Below are 18,363 nucleotides of genomic sequence, written 5' to 3'. Positions count from 1 at the left end.
AACACAGAAAACAGGCAGGGAATATCGAAGCAGAGATGCTGCCTGAATTATCAGTCTAAATATTTTGCATTGAATTTACTTTATTTTTAACTGCATGTAATTTAGTTCAGTCAAGGGAAAAACATTGTTTCATGGTAGTAGAAAAACTGTTGCTTTAAAATGGCATTAATGTACATTTACTCAATTGGCTACGAGACGTAAGCTGCAAATGTATATGTCTCTCTCTTCAAAATACAATTACAAATTTTATATTGAATTCATTTTGAAGAAGACAGTAGAAAAATGTATGTTCTGTTGCTTCTAAAGAATTTATTAAAAACATTTTCTATTCCATTCTCTGTTTCATTACATTCCACAGAATAAAATAAAAGAAGAGCAGGATGATTTATTGCTCCATAAATATTATTTGGACATACTCTGAAGAAAAGATTTTTATTTTCCATTTGTAAAGTTAAGAATGTTTGTAAATTCTCCTTGTCTTCCTGCTAGATTATAGTATAGCATCCAAACAAACAAAAAATGTACCAAAACTTCTTTTTATAATAATTCCCTCCATCCGAGCCAAAGTGTCTTTGTTGCTATATCTTGTTAGATTTATTCAGATACAACTGAACATATGGAGGTAACTCATCAGGCTTCCACTCCTACATATTCCAAAGGTGATATTTGCAAGGCGCCTAGGCAGGCGTATCTGAATACATGTAGACTTCTGTACATGTGATCTAGCATCTTGGAAAACAGTCTGGGATTGCAAGTACAGAGGCCTACATGTGGTTGGGTGTGCATGAACAAAATCATTGCAGACGGCATCTTTAAGCATGTGGGGGCTGAGGGCAGGGCCACCAACGTACAAATACCGTATTGGCCCGAACATAAGCTGCACCCAAATATAACTTCAAAAATGGGGGGGGGATTAAAACCCCCGAATATAAGCTGCTCCCTCGCTGCTTCTGGCTGCATACTGGGGGGGGGGGCACGCTGCGTTGCCAGTGGCCTTTCTCCTTCCTCGCTCTCTCCCTTCCTGGCCTTGGGGGAGAAGGATGGGGAAGTATGTGCAGGGCGGGCGCCATTTCACCACCCTCCTGGCACTGTTTGCCCTGCGCTCCTGGCTTATATTCAGACCAATACGGTAAATGTATGAACAGGGTTTGAGTGAGGGTTTGAGTGAGGACCGGATACATCCTTTCATCACTTAGAAAGTTAGCAAGGCTGGGATATGCGAGTCTAACAGAGAAAAGGAAAAGCAGAAAGGCACTGAAAGAATGGAGCTCTCTGCTTTATTAAACCCAACCTGTTTTGAACTGAATTCTTATCCACAGGCACCCTTAGGCATAAGAAATTTTCAGTCTTTAGTCTCCAGACTCTCTTGCCCCTGGCAATCTCTACACATCTTTCAATGAATTCCAAGTAACAAAACTCTTCAAAGCTATAAGTGCTTTCAGGAGAAGGAAGTTTTGCACTTCTTTTTCAGTATTTTATTTATTCGCAACACTGAAACTGTTAAATTTTTGTCAGGATTCTTACTTTAAAATGATAACAAGAAGTAGAACTCCAAATGGCGCATTGTATATAGAAAGTATATGTTGCAAAAGGTTTGTTTCTACACTTCCTGAAATCCAAGTTAATTCATACTTCCTTGAAATATGGCAGATTTCTAAAATTACAGTGCAGCCTTTGGTGATATTATCCACTGCTGTTAGCTATAACACTTGGAGAGATGAAATTCGATTCCAGATTACTTCTCTTTCTTACATCTTTCAAAATAAATGTATTTGACATATACTTTATGCTTATTAGTATTCATGGCACTTTTTAGCACCATCTGCTTTTGGGGGAATCATTAACAGCTTTCTGTACCAGGACAATGTAAAACTGAAGCAGCATGGACAAAAGAGAGTTTAGATCTCCCCCCCCCAAAAAAAAATCAAATCTCATGGGTATTCTTTCTTTCAAAATAAATGACAAGGGGGGAGGAATTGCATGCAGATACTTATTTGAGTTTTAATGAGCATTCTAAGTTAACACTATGGCAAAAAGGGGGAAAAACCACAAATTGGATCCTATGGCCCTGTGCTTTGTCTGTTGTAGTTAACACAGTTAAATGCCTTCAGCAACCCCACCAGAGGCCAACCACAGTTATATGTGTGAAAGGTAATTGCTTGGTTCCTCATTCTAGTCAATGAAGGAAAGCTTGGATGTTCTGAAGCAAGAGTTTTTGACTTGGACCTGAGTGGAGGTGGGTTTCCTCCAAAATGAGCTGAAGCAGCCTTCCCCCCACAAATAGGATCTGGACCTAATCCTGACTTTGGCGCACACCCCTAGTGATTATAAATTTAACTGAAACAAACAAACACACCAACCCCCCCCCAAAACACCCATAAGTTATGCATAAAAAGAGCAAAATTTTGTGAAGCTCTCTTCGTGGCCAATGGGAGGTTCTGACTTGCCACAAAAGACTATATGAATGGCCACTAACAGTTAGCTAACTATTATAAAAGTTAACTCTCAGAGGATGTACTAGCTCTGCCTAAGAAGTCCCTATATTAACCTATGTGTTTAAATTAGGATTGATAGAATAAAAACAATAGCATTATCTATCATCAATAAAATTAGAGTTAAAGAAAAAGACCTTTCGGATTACCGTATTAGTAACAACTATATTTTAGGCTTTTAAAATATACACAATGATTCCCAAAAGCTAAGCTACTGCTTAAAAAGGACATTTTGCTGGTCAAAGACTGTTCTAAACTAGATTTACATATAAATTACGTATTCCCTTTGTTCTAAAGCTTAGTGAAACAACTGGCAATTATAACTATTAAGAATGTTAACACATTTTATCAATCTTTTTATAAGCTACTTTAATTAATTTAAATGTTTCTCATGCATGACAGAGTTTTACAGGCAGTTTATCTGTTAAAGTCTTGTAAATGAATGCCTTAGGTTTGTAGAAAAGGTGTTTTTTAAAAAAATAATAATAGCAGCACTATAAATCCATTTGTTAAGTCAACAAAAGAGCTTATTGTGTATGTGCTTTGTCGTGCCACTCTTCTGCACTGGCAAATGTCAAGTATTTTGGAAAAGGAGAAAAGAACCTCACCAAAATCAGCGAACACTGATTGCCCAACAACTTTTACATCTTTGGGTTTCCTCTTCATATGCGTAGCTTTGGAAAAATTCCCATCCTGTCAGAGATAAATAAAAAAGTCAAAATATTACCCAAAGTAATCTATAAACAACTCTGTGAGTGTAGGGAAAACCCCAGCATAAACACATGGGGAAAAGTAGAACTTGATACTTTCTGGAACCAATATAATTCTGTCTTACTTTGTTTTTTTTTAATGGATCTTTATGCCACCCTTCAGCACAAGGGCCATGCCATGGAAGCATTTACTTGGATTTTCACATCCGATGATTTGCAAATCATTTTTAATTTTGACTTTGATTTGGGGAAAACCTGTCTGAAAAATGGCTCCAGTGCTAATTAACAATGCATTTTCCCAACTTATTTGTAGTGGATGCAATCACTGGAGAAGGATTATGTTACCTATATCCATTTTCTCAACTACTAGAACAATTTGGTCACCACCCAAAAGGGTAGTGGCAGGACAACACCACATACACTATACAGTGGTACCTCGGGTTAAGTACTTAATTCGTTCCGGAGGTCCGTTCTTAACCTGAAACTGTTCTTAACCTGAAGCACCACTTTAGCTAATGAGGCCTCCTGCTGCTGCCGCGCCGCCGGAGCACAATTTCTGTTCTCATCCTGAAGCAAAGTTCTTAACCCGAGGTACTATTTCTGGGTTAGCAGAGTCTGTAACCTGAAGCGTATGTAACCCGAGGTACCACTGTACCAGAACAGCCACCTCCTGAATACTCATTCACATCTCCTTCCAAATAATCACCGCAATGAGATCTGTAGTGATCAGAACAGGAAACCCTGAGTAGATGGCTTCTGAAAAGCAACATCACTAGTTGTGTGGGATGCTCAGATGAGCTACCGGAGACTACAGTATATAACAGGCATCTCCAAACTCGGTCCTCCAGCTGTTTTGGGACTACAACTCCCATCATCACTAGCTAACAGGACCAGTGGTCAGGGATGATGGGAATTGTAGTCCCAAAAAATAGCTGGAGGGCTGAGTTTGGGGATGCCTGCTATATAACATACCCTGCTGCACCCCTGGGAATGGGACGGGACACAATGCAGTGTTCTTAGATGCAAACAGGGACTTTCTCTCTGGTTCCTTAAAGCACAACATGAAAGTTAAGAGTTATGTTACTTGCCTCTGGACCAAAATTTTGACCCCTGGTTATGGCAAATAGAAGTTTATTGGTGAATAGGAAATCAGCACATGACAATTAGCAAATAAAACTTTTGACTGTATTGTCACTGGAACATTTCCTGCACAAGTCACATTTCAGGGAGCCTTGCACAATTCCTATTAATTAAAGCAGATGAGGTTTCTGGTAAGCTGTAATCATTGATGAGGTGTTGGTGATCCTGTTTCTCTTTTACATGTAGACACTTCACAATGAGCTGCAATAAAACTAGGAAGACTCCAATTACGTAGTTTTTCATTTCGTCTGAACAAAGGAAACTAAGCATTTGTGTAGGATCTTGGCTTGATCCAAAGTTCCTAATCATAGTTTTCAAGTTCAGACAAAATGGGAAACTGTGGCTAATGAGACATTTCCTGGTTTAATTGTTGCCCCCAGGAAAGAAGAAGCAAAGAGGCTCTGTGCACTGGCAAGAGGCTTGCACATATTCATGGCATAATAAACCAAGATAATCTGAACGGGGTCATTGTGCATCAAAGCTGGTTCCAATTTTGAACAACTTTATTTCAACACACCTGAATCATTAATGTGAATAATCCATTATAATAATGTTTGAGTGGCTTTGAAAACAATTTGGATTTTAAACTGCAATCTCCCATTAACTCGGAGTGTGTTTTCATGTACTTTAGTCATGTGGAAATTATTAGAACTGAAAAATTGAATTGTCTTCTAAACACTGTTGAACTCCTAGAACACTTCAAGTTCACTGAGGACACATTTATGTTAGATCTTCCAAAAAGTGAAAAACAATATGCCAGTGTCTGCAGAGAACTAGGAAATGTGAAGCAGATTATTCTGCAGAATAACCACAAAGTCAGTATAATTCTTACAATTCCTTCAGATCACGAAACAAAAATCTCTCTGAAACGAAAAGGTGTGGGGGGTGTCAGGTGACTCCCCTCCACCCTTTCTAAATGGCAAACTCAGAAATAACCTGAAATGTCACTCCTTAAAAATGATGTTCCAGTATCTGGGCATTTTTTAAAAAAGAGATTGTCATCAGAGTTGACTTTCTTCCTCTTGATATTTAATTTCTTTCATGATCAGCAGGAATTGTAAGAATTATACCGACTTTGTGGTTAGCCACTTGTCCTAAGATGGGTGATTCCTATTTTGCAACACACCAAATTGCACTGGGATGTCTTCCTTGGGAATTAAACAGCTGGGAAGAAGCCTGGGTAAATAACCAAACTATCTTCTGCCATTTCTCCAAGGAAGAAATTTCAGCCATGTTTAAACCTAGACAAATGCCTACAGGCAACAAAGAATGAGCACTGTGTTGAAATCTTTTTCTTTTTCTTTGTAAGCCATCATGCTGACAAATTAAATGACAGTAATCTCATACAACAGATGACATCACTACAGGAGCCCTGTTAACGCACACATTAGGGCAGACTGATTGGTTTAATTGGCAGTCATGCTAAAATCCTGCAGAGGCAGGGATGCTGAGTAAAACATTGCTTCCAAGCAATCTTTGAAGTTTAAATGCGCTGAAGTTATATTTACTATAATGACAACTATTTATCCTTGAAATCAGTATGATCAGACAACCTCTTCATTTAACAGGCCCTAAGCATGCTTTTATTTTTATCTATTTTTTCTGAGCATGCTTTTATACATTTTTTAAAAAATTTATATCTATCCTAAAACATTTACATATAAACTTCTTTACCTGATTAACCCAGATTTCAAACTGGATTTCATCGGAAGGAGCTAATGTAGTAAGAAACAAATCTGTAAAGATAAAATAAAGGACAAGGTCAACAGGAGACCAAGAAATGTATCGTTTACATTTTGCTTGAGGATTTAATTCAGCCTAGGTACAATTAATCCTAAATATAAAATAATACATGTATGTATATCTTGCAGAAAGGTTCCCAGAATATACGTATTCTCTTGTTGGGGAAGGGAATGTGTGGCCCTTCAGATATTGCTGGGCTGTAACTCTCATCATCCCTGACCATTGGCTATGATGGCTGGGGCTGACAGGTAGAAGACCCAACATTGGTAGGGCCACAGGTTTGTCATCCCTGCTGTATAACATTTTCGATCAGCAAACTCAGTCCTGTTAGGAGTACTGTGTCTCCCAGCTTTCAGTGAAACAAATGAACACACTTCAAGTCAGTTCACATGTAACTCCAAATCACCCTTGAGCTTGTGCTCTGCAATTTCCTCCCCACTTATTATGGTTTCAAGAAAACAGTGGTCTGCCACGACATCCAATACAGGAAATGATGGCTTTATCCTGCCCTCTCCTCACCAGGATTTGAATCAGCATCAAATTCTGATCTGAAAGCTAAAGACCGTCCATAGTTTGCCAATTCAGATATAACAGCAAACTATAGTTGGTTCAAAATCAGAAGTCAGGGAAGGAATTAGAATACCCAGAAAAAAGAGAGGGAAGGGAAAAGGGAGCATGCAAGCTAAAGGCTTAGAGTTGATGGCCAGACAACAGTTTTGCTATTATATCCAAATCATCCATTGTCTAGTTACAAAAATAAAACCTTGCTAGAGGTTCATCTAGCTCTGGGAAGGTTATAAGCAGGGATAAATGGGATAGACTCCCCCCCCTTTTTTTTCTTCTTCCCAGCATCTGGTATCCAGAGCTGTATTGGTTCTGAACAGGGCACTTCCTAGCTATCTTGGCTAATAGCTGTACGTACAGTGGTGCCTCGCAAGACGAAAATAATTCGTTCCGCGAGTCTTTTCGTCTTGCGATGTTTTTCATCTTGCAAAGCATGGTCCGTCGCAACTGCGCCTCTTCAAGCGGCTTTTAAAAAAAGCGCAAGACGTTTTCGTCTTGCGAAGCAAGCCCATAGGGAAATTCGTCTAGCGAAGCAACGCAAAAACGGAAAACCCTTTCGTCTAGCGAGTTTTTCGTCTTGCGGGGCACCACTGTAGCTCTATCCTCCATTAATTCATCTAATTCTTTTCTCAAAGCCACCTAAGCTATCCAGACATAGAATCATAGAACTGTAGAGTTGGAAGCCATCTTGAGGATCAAGTCCCATACACAGAACCAAACCTGCAACCTTGGAATTATCAGCACCACACTCCAACCAACTGAGCTAATGGCCATCACACTACTCTTGGCAGTAAATTTTATTCAGTATGCATTTTGTGGTTGTGCAACTAAGTGGCTGGAAATACAACTTTTTAGTCTCTTAGCTAAACTCTACAGAAATTAAATCTGAATTGTCCAATGAGCAAAAAATCCTGCTTATTTCAAGGTGTCCGGCACTGAAGCATTCAGAACAGGAATTTAAAAGCCAGCCACATTTTATTTAACAGGCTGTAGTTTGTGAGCTAAATTGAATTCTGAGATTTCTTTCTGTCTGAACAGTAACAAAAACACAATCAAGAACTAAAACACCTTTTTGTGAGAATTGTGTATTTACAATTAAAACTTCTACCAACTCTATACCAGGTGACTAATGCTTACAAGTTTCATGGCTGATTCAAATTCTAAAACTAAAGAGAGAAAAAACAACTTTAGAACAAACAACAAATGTTGACAAGATGATCTACAAATTAAATGAAATTAAGATTAAAATAAGGTGTTGTTTGGCCAGAACACTGTTCCAGGGCCTGGGACAGGGGGACCCTGAGTGACTCCAGTTACAAAAGCTGAGGCTGCCGAACAGACTCTTGGATTGGGGACTTGTTGGAGGAAGTTGTTGCTGTTATTATTACAGTGGTACCCCGCAAGACGAACGCCTCGCGAGACGAAAAACTCGCAAAACGAAAGGTTTTTTCGTTTTCGAGTTGCCTCGCAAGACGAATTTCCCTATGGGCTTGCTTCGCAAAACGAAGCTTGCCCCGGGGACAGCGGGTCTTCTCTTTTGAAGCAAGGGGCGGCGGGGAGAAGCGATCTTCTCCCCGCAGCCCCAGGTCCGGGGACAGCGGGAAGCGCTTCCCGCTGCCCCCGGACCTCTTTTGAAGCAAGGGGCTGCGGGGAGATCGCTTCTCCCGGTGCTCCGAAGCAGGGCGGGGGGGTGGGAACACCTTCCCCCACCGCCCCGCTTCTCCCGGTGCTCCGAAGCGGGGCGGGGGCGGGTGGGAACACCTTCCCCCACCGCCCGGCTTCGGAACGGTGCTCCGAAGCGGGGCGGGGGGCGGGGCGGGAACACCTTCCCCCACCGCCCCGCTTCGGAACGGTGCTCCGAAGCGGGGCGGGGGGGCGGGAACACCTTCCCCCACCGCCCCGCTTCGGAACGGTGCTCCGAAGCGGGGCGGGGGGGCGGGAACACCTTCCCCCACCGCCCGGCTTCGGAACGGTGCTCCGAAGCGGGGCGGGGGGGCGGGAACACCTTCCCCCACCGCCCGGCTTCGGAACGGTGCTCCGAAGCGGGGCGGGGGGGCGGGAACACCTTCCCCCACCGCCCCGCTTCGGAACGGTGCTCCGAAGCGGGGCGGGGGGGCGGGAACACCTTCCCCCACCGCCCCGCTTCGGAACGGTGCTCCGAAGCGGGGCGGGGGGGCGGGAACACCTTCCCCCACCGCCCGGCTTCGGAAAGGTGCTCCGAAGCGGGGCGGGGGGGTGGGAACACCTTCCCCCACCGCCCCGCTTCGAAACGGTGCTCCGAAGCGGGGCGGGGGGTGGGGACACCTTCCCCCACCGCCCGGCTTCGGAACGGTGCTCCGAAGCGGGGCGGGGGGGTGGGAAGTCCTCCGCTGTCCCGGGGTTTTTTAAAATGCTGGGGGTGGGAAGAAAAGCCCTTATCCCCCCCTCAGCCTTCAGAAGAGGTCCGGGGACAGACTGTCCCCGGACCTGGTCTGAAGGCGGTTTCCCTAGGAACGCATTAATTGATTTTCAATGCATTCCTATGGGAAACCGTGCATCGCAAGACGAAAAACTCGCAAGACGAAGAGACTTGCGGAACGAATTAATTTCGTCTTGCAAGGCACCACTGTATTATCTTAGATCTTATTATGATTTATGTGGAACTTGCTTCAGCTTGTTGGTTTACTTTTCAATGTCTCATTTATTGTTTATCACTACGTTCGTTATGTTCGTAATTATGCAATATTTTTCATGTTGTAAGCTGCCATGAGCATGGTTTTGACTACGGAAAGGAGGCATATAAATAAAAAGATGCACGATTCAAAGAACCACTTAGAGATTTCAAAATATTAAATGATTTATAAATAAACTTTTATATAAATAAATACAAACACACGGAGGGAAGGGGAAATTGAAAACACACGCACCGCTCACACCTAGAGCAGCTCTCCGATTCTTTGCAAGCAAGTCCAGAATTTATTTTTATTTATTACATTTCTATCCTGTCTATTGCCCCATGAACTCGAGGTAGCACACAGCCCCTCTCCTGTTTCATGCTCACAACAACCCTGTGAGGTAGGCTAAGCTGAGAGACAGAGTGACTAAGTAAGCGTCATGGCTGAGGGGTAATCTGAAGGTGTGTCTCCCCAGGGACTGAGGTTGAAACCTTTGCCCATTCTTTGCAGACATGATGCTTTCCATGTGTTGTTGTACCTATCAGCCCCAACCACCACAATGTGGCATACTGCTTAGGGACAACTGTAGTCAAGCAGTATATAAATTGTTTGAATAAAATAAATTATTTAGAGATATTTTATTTCAACTTTCTAAAGAGAAATTCCCAAAGCAGCTCACCATATTTTGAATTAAAAAATATACATTAACAAAACCATACAAGTTGGTACAGTGGTACCTCGGGTTAGGTACTTAATTCGTTCCGGAGGTCCATACTTAACCTGAAGCACCACTTTAGCTACTGGGGCCACGCCGCCGGAGCACAATTTTTGTTCTCATCCTGAAGCAAAGTTCTTAACCTGAAGCACTATTTCTGGGTTAGCGGAGTCTGTAACCTGAAGCGTATGTAACCTGAAGCGTATGTAACCCGAGGTACCACTGTATCTGTATTGGATCTGAACTCATTAAAACTGTGTTTAAAATGATTTTTATATAAGCAATTGTTTCCACTGTTTTTATATATGTAATCATTTTATTTGTTACAACACTAAACAGCTGGATTCAAATACCTACTGTAGAAACAAGCCCTAAACTGGGATAAGCTGCATGTACAAATGTGCACAAAGATCAGTGAACATCTATTTTAAAACTGCTCAATGGAGCTGCACAGATGCCTGCCTGGGCCAAAGCAAACAAGTCAATACTATTATTCTAAAGGTGGGGTTCACAGATTGAGAGGTAAGCAATTAGCACAAGGCCAGAAATGAGAAAGATTCTGCCATTGCTACTAAGGAACTAGACGTGCTTGCTGATCAACTGCAAATCATCCAGAGATTTCTTGGCTGGATCCTGATCAACCTTTTGCCTGCTGCTGCATTAGGTGCAAAGAGCTATAAGCTTCAATTGCGCCTGGAAGGACCCAGCATGATATTGATATTGAGGAAATGTGTTCCATACAGCTGGTCGCTACCAATACACTAGCTGCCTTATTTTGTACCGAAGAGGTTTTAGAGTTAGTCTTGGAAAGGTTCAGACACATTTCCCCTTATTTCTATTTCTATGTGTGGTATAGAGACACTTACAAATCATTTTTCTGCACCACGTCAGAGGTGAGGTTCTCTACTCCCTATTACTTTAAAAAACACGGATGTCAGGAAGCAGCACAATAGTAGAAACCAACAGAAGCTCAACCACGTATGAACAGAAAGTAGGTGGCTTCGCTGTACATAGTTGAATCCAAAGAAGTCATCCAATTAGGACTTTTGCTTATAAATTTTATTTTAATCAACTTGTTTTTATTATTGGTTGTTAGCCACCCTGAGCCCGGTCTTGGCTGGGGAGGGCAGGGTATAAATAAAAACTTCTTCTTCTTCTTCTTCTTCTTCTTCTTCTTCTTCTTCTTCTTCTTCTGCAACCCCAGTCTCTCCTCCTCCTGTGTCCTCCTCTAATCTATTATCAGGGTTTCTCTAACCCTCTGGAGCAGATTTGGGGTGGGGGGAATAGGAAGAGGAGAGGGAGGGGAAGCTCTGCCGGGCAAGAAGAGGTACTTGTACAAATATACTGGTCTTCAACTGGTGGGTTGGGACCCACTAGTGGGGGTCTGCAGCCTGATCCAAGGTGGGCCGTAACAAGAGCACCATCACCATGCAAATATTTAGTAAAATATTAAGAAATGGGTCCTCAATTGCATCTTTGGGTTAAAAGTGGGTCCAAAAAAGTTGAAGTTACCTACACTAAATAAAAGTCCTTTCTTTAATAAAGATTTTCTTGAGTAACAAAAATACATACATACAGAAGTACAACTGTTTTCAGTTCACAGAGTCCTTTCTAAAGATCAGTTACATCTGATGGAGACACTAATGTTATAGACAGTATTATGTTGTGGAAAAAGAGTAGTGGGAAGAGAATGCGGAGGAGAAAGTTCATTGTTTTTGAAGCTTGCTAAAAGCTTTTATGATTAGACAAGCATGCCCTGACATGTAATTTTACTATGCATAATTGTTCTTACAAACTATAGATTGCAAATTCTGTTGATTTTATTAAGATTTTCTTATGAATGTTTTAAATTATTTTAAGGAAATCGCTTAGAGTTTACCTTGATTAAGCAATATACCATCAACCTTCTACATTAAAATAAATTTGTTTTAAGGAAAGTGTACACACACAAAAAGCCACAAAGCAATAGGACTGGAATAATAACCATCTCCAAAACAAAATGGAGATTGGGTTTGTTTTTCTTAAAACCAGCCAACAACACAATGGCTCTGATGTTGGGCAGCGTAGCAATAAAACAAAACATGTGTTTAGCTATTTGCTGTGTGGGAGGAATAAATGTGAGGATTTGTTAAAAAAAAACAAAAGCACAAGTCAAGCTACAAAGAGCTAACACAAAGATGATAATTTAAATGTCTAAAAGGTTTGGTGAGTTGTTTTTTTTTAAAAAAAGGTGTTTATAGAGAGAGAAGCATGCTCTGTCTACTGTAATGCATGTTGCCTTTTCCTCACTTTTAGGATGAGATTGGTTTGTTCTGTTTGTTTTCTGAAAAAGGGGGAGAGGAGAAAGAAGAAAGGATATTGCCCCCCCCCCCCGGTAAGTGGCTGCCTAAAACATCTAGCACAAATCACACAACTGGTACCAGCTTTGGGGAAAGCTATGACAGCAACCCAGAAATGTACTTGTATTGCACAGCAGACTTGAAGTAGGTGGATTTCAGCTCCACCTTGGGTCACAATGAGAGAGATACAAAAAGACTATAGTAACACACTACTGGTGTTTCTGCTATTAAACTAAGAGCCGCCAACTGCAATGCTTCTTTGTTGATGGAGAAATGGGTGTTGCACTCTTTCTCTCTCTCTTTCCCCACCCATCTCTACTGTGAGAGCCCAGTGTGTCTTGCAGAAAGGCAATCAGGTCAGTTTAGGAACACAGGAAGCTGCCTTACACTGAGTAAGACCCATCCGTATTGTCTACTTTGACTGGCAGTGGCTCTCGAGTACGACAAACCAGGTTTGCTCCCAGCCTTATACTGGTGATGCTGGGGACTGAACTTGGGACTTTCCATGTGCAAAGGAGATAGTCTACCACTCGGCTTCTTCAAACTGAATTCCAAGTTAATGCATTACTTCCTCGGGGTCCCTTCCAACTTACAATTCTATGATTCCATTGGCCAATCCCAGCTCAATGCTGATGCTTAAATTGGATATGGTTACGTCTTTGGGTTTTTTGTGTGCATTTAGTTTTGTATTGAGGGTCCCTTTGTACTGAGCGCCGAACAGACCGACAGCAAATAAGATCTGCAGCCTTGTTAGCCCACGGTTCAATGTGGAGGGCTGCTTTTAATATAGTAGATCCAATCTGGAATTATGTCAGGGAATCTGGTTGGCTTGTACCCCATCCTCAAATGTATGGCCATCAAACAGTGCTTGTGAGAGGGGCAACTGTGCTGGAGTTGGCAGTGCAGCCTCTCGATCTGGCCAGGATGCAGAGTGTAATGACTTTGACCTGTATTTCTCCAATAGTAATGCTACCTGGAAGACCAGGCATTTGGTGGATTCTAAAATACAACTGAATAATGTTATCACCTGCTGTTTTGTTTTTTAAGCTGATGCTGTTTTGAGATTGTAAAACGTTTACTTTGTGATTTTAAAGCATTATTTTATTCTATGAAGGTTCTAAATTATTTGTTTGATAGCTGTTGTGAGAGCTTTACTGGCAAAGGGCAGGATATTATTTTATTTCCAGGATTTATAAGTACATAAATGGCTTTGGGGGAGTTTTCAAAAAACCTGCCATGCGACACAGGGGTCACCTATTCAAAAGCTTTTTTTAAAAAATCACACCCTCTCTTTATATGCCCCTAGGCCTAGCCTAAAGTATATTTCTGGATGCTGCACATTCACACTCCTGGACTGTGAAATGAAGGACTGTATATTTCATAAAAACAGATTGCAAAAATATTTCATATTCTGCTTATTTGTGGAAACCTGAAATGTAATTACATTGAAAATAATAATAAAGCTAATGCATTTTAATCTTTGAAACATAAAATATAATCTTATAAACTATATTAAATTGAAGAATTTTCATTCTGCATTAAGTAACACTCACCTGAAAAACAATTATTTTAAAACACTTATTTTCAAGCATTACAGCATTTAGGCTGTTAGTGTTTGGGGAATGTGAAGGAAATAATAATTGGGCAATTCTGACATTCTGTCCCCAGGTTTCAAAATATAGTTCTGTAATTGTTTTCTGCAGAAATTAGTCTGCAAAGAGTTTGCAATCTATCCCCACCTCAACATTTACACCAAAACCATGTAAGCAACCTTGCTTATCGAGACAAACATAATTCTTATTTATTTGTGTCTGTTATGCTACAGTCACTTTATTCATTGATTTAATTTTATTTTTTACCTTGTGCTGAGCTTTAAACGTGTTTTTGGCTGGGATCAACAGAATTCATAACTAGTTCCGCACACCCAAGGAAACTTTGGGTTGTTGTTTCTTAAGCAGCACCCCACCCCCATAATGCATGACAAATCTACAGAATCAGTTTGTGAAATGTCACTGGGATCTGCTGGTTGAAGGATGTTGGGATGGGGATATCAAAAGTCCTACTGGATGTGACGAAAGTAGGTCTATGGTCGTTCCCTTTATCTCATTCCCTGTCACAATCTTGCGAGGTCAAGTTGTTAATAAGTGCATTTAGAGACAGAGGCCAGAGACAACTGCATTTTTGTACAGTGCAGACACAAACCTTGGTTTATTAAGCCTTTCTGTGCATGGGTGCAAGCAGATAAACAAACCACAAAAAGGTGGGCATAGCATTGTGCAATCTGAACCCTGGATTGTGACTGGCTTCACTGTCATAAACCATGACAACTAAGCTGAAAACAACCCTTGATTTCAGGCTGACCTGCTATTGTGGTTTATTATGGTAAAACAAACTAATATCCTAGGTTCAGGTGGACTGTTAAGGTAGCCCACTTCATGGTTTATTTACCCTCTCACATGAAGGGAGGAGAAAAGAGGGAGGAGTGTTTGGGCGGTGTGCACCACTAAACAGACCAAGCACATTACAGCTTCATAAACCAGCCTCATGGCGAGATGCAGGGGTAGGCAAAGTGGTCCTTCCAGATGTTGTTGGACAACAACTCCCATCCCCAATCATTGGCTATGATGGGAGCTGTAGTCTAACAGCACTTGGAGGACACCATGTTGGCTACCCCCTGGCTTAGTGTTGCGTGCGAATGCCGCTGCTGCCTGACTCCAAACACTGAGTTTATTTATTTATGAATTTATAAGGCACTTAGCAAATACCTGAGAGATGTACAGAAATAGTTCTAGGCTGCAACAGGAACAACAGCATTGTCCGCTGGGTAATCTGATGTAATAACAACATTTTTAAAGCACTGATTCTTTCAGATAGTACTAAATTAAGTAATTAAAAACAAAGCCTCAAAAAAATCTATTACTACTAATAAAGATTATCACAAAATATTTTACTGGGAACAAGGACAACTGGCGACTCTAGATTTCTAGAGCAAAGCCTTAAACAAATGTTTCAAAACTCAACTGATTTATGACAATAATTGTTAAGTACTGCACTGAGCAGAGATTATATTGGGCATAACTAACGGCTCATCTGTGAATAAGATCGACTACATCTACATTTTTAACCCTGGAGTTTCATTTAAACATACAGGTATTAAGATTTCTTCTCTACAGATAAATTATGTTTCCAATTATGCAGATCAACTGGGATTCATCCTCTGGGATTTTTACGTTTACTGCATGGCAATGAGGACGGGAAATACCATTATTCTGGATGCAAAGTTTCCTGTGTTTCCATGAACAGTGGAAGAAACCCCACTCCACATCAGCAGGCTTTTGAAACTCATTATTTTTATGTTCAACAGTTCATAAGCCAAACATTATTGCAAGAAAACCAATTAATTTCTCATTTGCATTCAGTATCTGATTCTCATTAAAAAAAAACTTTACCAGAGGAAAAAAATATCCCAACACAACCATGTTGCAAAAACATTAGCCCCCTGCATATAATTTGAAATGTAGTTCTGCAATAATTTGAAAATATAGTTGCAAGCTCATAATGCTTTTTGGTAACCAATTATAGGCTACCTTACTCATTTAAAACCCTTTTACTGAGAATTATTAAAAAATGTATCTTCAAGGTAGGCTATAAAATACAGTTTAAAAAATACAAGAACAAAGATAACAAACAGAAAAAGCAGCATCAGCTTCAGACATCAACAGATCCTATCAATGACGGCTCTTAAGAACCAATTTAAAGAGGCATTAAACCCAGTAAACATCCAGGACAATCAAAACCATATCTACCTGGTACCTAAGTGACATCAAAGACTGATAAGGGGAGAGCGATCCACAATTGAGATGCTGCCACAAGAAAGACCTTATTTTTGTCAACCAGAGACCTTTTTTTCCTCAGAAGGTCAGAATCCCAGAGCTGAGCCTTTGGTGAATATATTAACATCTGGGCAGGTACATAGAATCAGAGGGCTAGTTTGCACCTAACACAGTTCACAGTTAAATGGAGTGGCCTCAGTCAACTGAGCAAGGCATTGGGTTTGCATGCTCCTCTCTCATTACAACCCCAGACCCTCCAAGTGTCCCTATTTTCCAGGGATGCCCCTGATTTACAGAAGCTGGCCCGGTTTCTGATTTGATCCCAGAATGTTACACTTTTCCTTAGGATGTCCCTATTTTCACTGGAGAATTGTTGGAAGGTATGGAGTTATCCAATCCCTGAGCCGTCTGAAGGCAATCCTGTATAGGGAAGGTTTTTTTTTTTAATCTTTAATGTTTTATTATAATTTTATATACAGTGGAAACGCGTGTTACATATCGTCCTCCTTACGAACGCTTTGGGTAACAAGCTCTGCTAACCTGGAAGTAGATGCTCCTGCTTGCGAACTTTGTCCTGGGATGCGAGTGGAAGTCGTGCGCCAGCAGTGTGGCAGGCCCCATTAGCGAAAGCGCGCCTCATGTTAAGAACAAACCTCCAGAACAAATTAAGTTTGGAACTGGAGGTACCACTGTATGCTGGAAGCTGCCCAGAGTGGCTGGGGCAACCCAGTAAGATGTGTGGGGTATAAACAGTAAAATTATCATTATGGAATGGGACGTCCCTATTTTCACCATTAAAATCTTGGAGGGTATGCACCCCACACCTCCATGAAAAGGGCTTCAGCTGAGGTTACTTTCAATTTCAAAGAATCTTGGCTTAGTATGACGTGTGAGCCAGGAATAGGGACTTAAAAACAAGCAATTGTTAGTTACACAAGCCAGGTTTTTAAACTACGGTTGAAGTTGGCTTGTTTAGCTAAGAACCAGCCAGCCAGAGTCTGTTTTACTGACCAGCGGGGGGGAAGCATGGAGTGCGCGAGCCCAATGCCTTGCTCAGGGGCTTGGCCACACATTGCTAAGCCACACTTTAGTATCATGGGGCAAACCAGTCAGAATATTGGTTCCATGGGGAAAATCCAGCTAGAAGCCCAGCCAGGTTCACTATACAAAATGCACATGAATACATAGTTTCTCACATGCAAGGAAAAACACACTATGTACATAACGGAAACTACTCTAGGGTCATTAGCACAGGATTCTTTGGAGGGTAATTGAAATCAACATTAAGGGTAATTGAAATCAACATTAAGAGGGCAGCAACAGCAGCTAAGGAAATTTCAAGGATTTGTCAGGTTCCCCAAGAGAGGAGTGCTTTGCTTTCCTTCCCCACTCCACACCGCAAGTGCCACAATTGGCAAGGATAAGCATTCCTAAAATAAAGTCGCCTGTTAACAGCAATTAAAGAAGGGTAAACTAACTCGTGCTGCCGGAGGACAGCACAAATCCTGAGCATTGCAGGGTACAGGTACATGTGTGAAGGACCAATTCCCCTGACTTGGCACTCTCCAGACTTTGTAGTTCAACCCCATCAGCCCCAGTTAGCATGGGGAGTTGTAGTCTAAAATATCTAAAAAGTTCCAAGTTAGGCAGGGGGCAGTGGGGCTGGTGAAGGACATGAGAGGAAATCTTTTCCCCTTACGATGATTACATATAAATAGGATTACTAACAGGTTTGAATGGGAGGGTTGGATTGTTCCAATTACAACCAGGTTTATTAATAAAGAGACTCTGGCCCTTTTCTCATTAAAAAACTGTTTTGGTGCCTTTACTTTACATATACTTCTTCATTTCACACATGTGCAAATATAGTGGCGGTGGTGGAGAAGGAACCCTAACCCCAGAGAGGTTAGGCTGGTTCCCTTTTTGTAACCCTTCTGCTGGCAGGCTAAGACCTTTCGATTGAGAGAAGCCTTTGAAAGCTAAGGTGAGGATGATACTGATCCCTGGGCTGCTGTCAAGTCAAACTGCATTTTATTTACAGGTTCTAAATGGGTTCCGATGCATTTTAATTATTGTCCTTAACTAGTTTGTTTTTATTACTTTGTATTTCATAATGTTGCTTTAAAATGTTTTAAGCCGCCTTGAATCCAACTTGGAGGAAAGGCAAGATGTT

At 41.3% G+C, this 18,363-nt stretch overlaps 1 protein-coding gene across 1 annotated transcript in view; it reads right to left on the bottom strand.

The window, feature by feature from the left end:
- Positions 1-18,363, bottom strand: part of ITFG1 (integrin alpha FG-GAP repeat containing 1) — a 119,763-nt gene that overhangs the window by 82,127 nt on the left and 19,273 nt on the right. The window contains exons 7-8 of the mRNA XM_081201179.1: positions 6,017-6,078; positions 3,101-3,185 (exon numbers count right to left, since the gene is read on the bottom strand). Coding sequence (XP_081057305.1) covers positions 3,101-3,185; positions 6,017-6,078 — 147 coding nt within the window. The remainder of the gene's footprint in view (positions 1-3,100; positions 3,186-6,016; positions 6,079-18,363) is intronic.

Source organism: Podarcis bocagei (genome assembly GCF_964188305.1).
Source record: "Podarcis bocagei genome assembly, chromosome: 7".
In the NCBI taxonomy this organism is placed as follows: Eukaryota; Metazoa; Chordata; class Lepidosauria; order Squamata; family Lacertidae; genus Podarcis; species Podarcis bocagei.
This window is presented reverse-complemented; position numbering and strand designations above follow the sequence as displayed.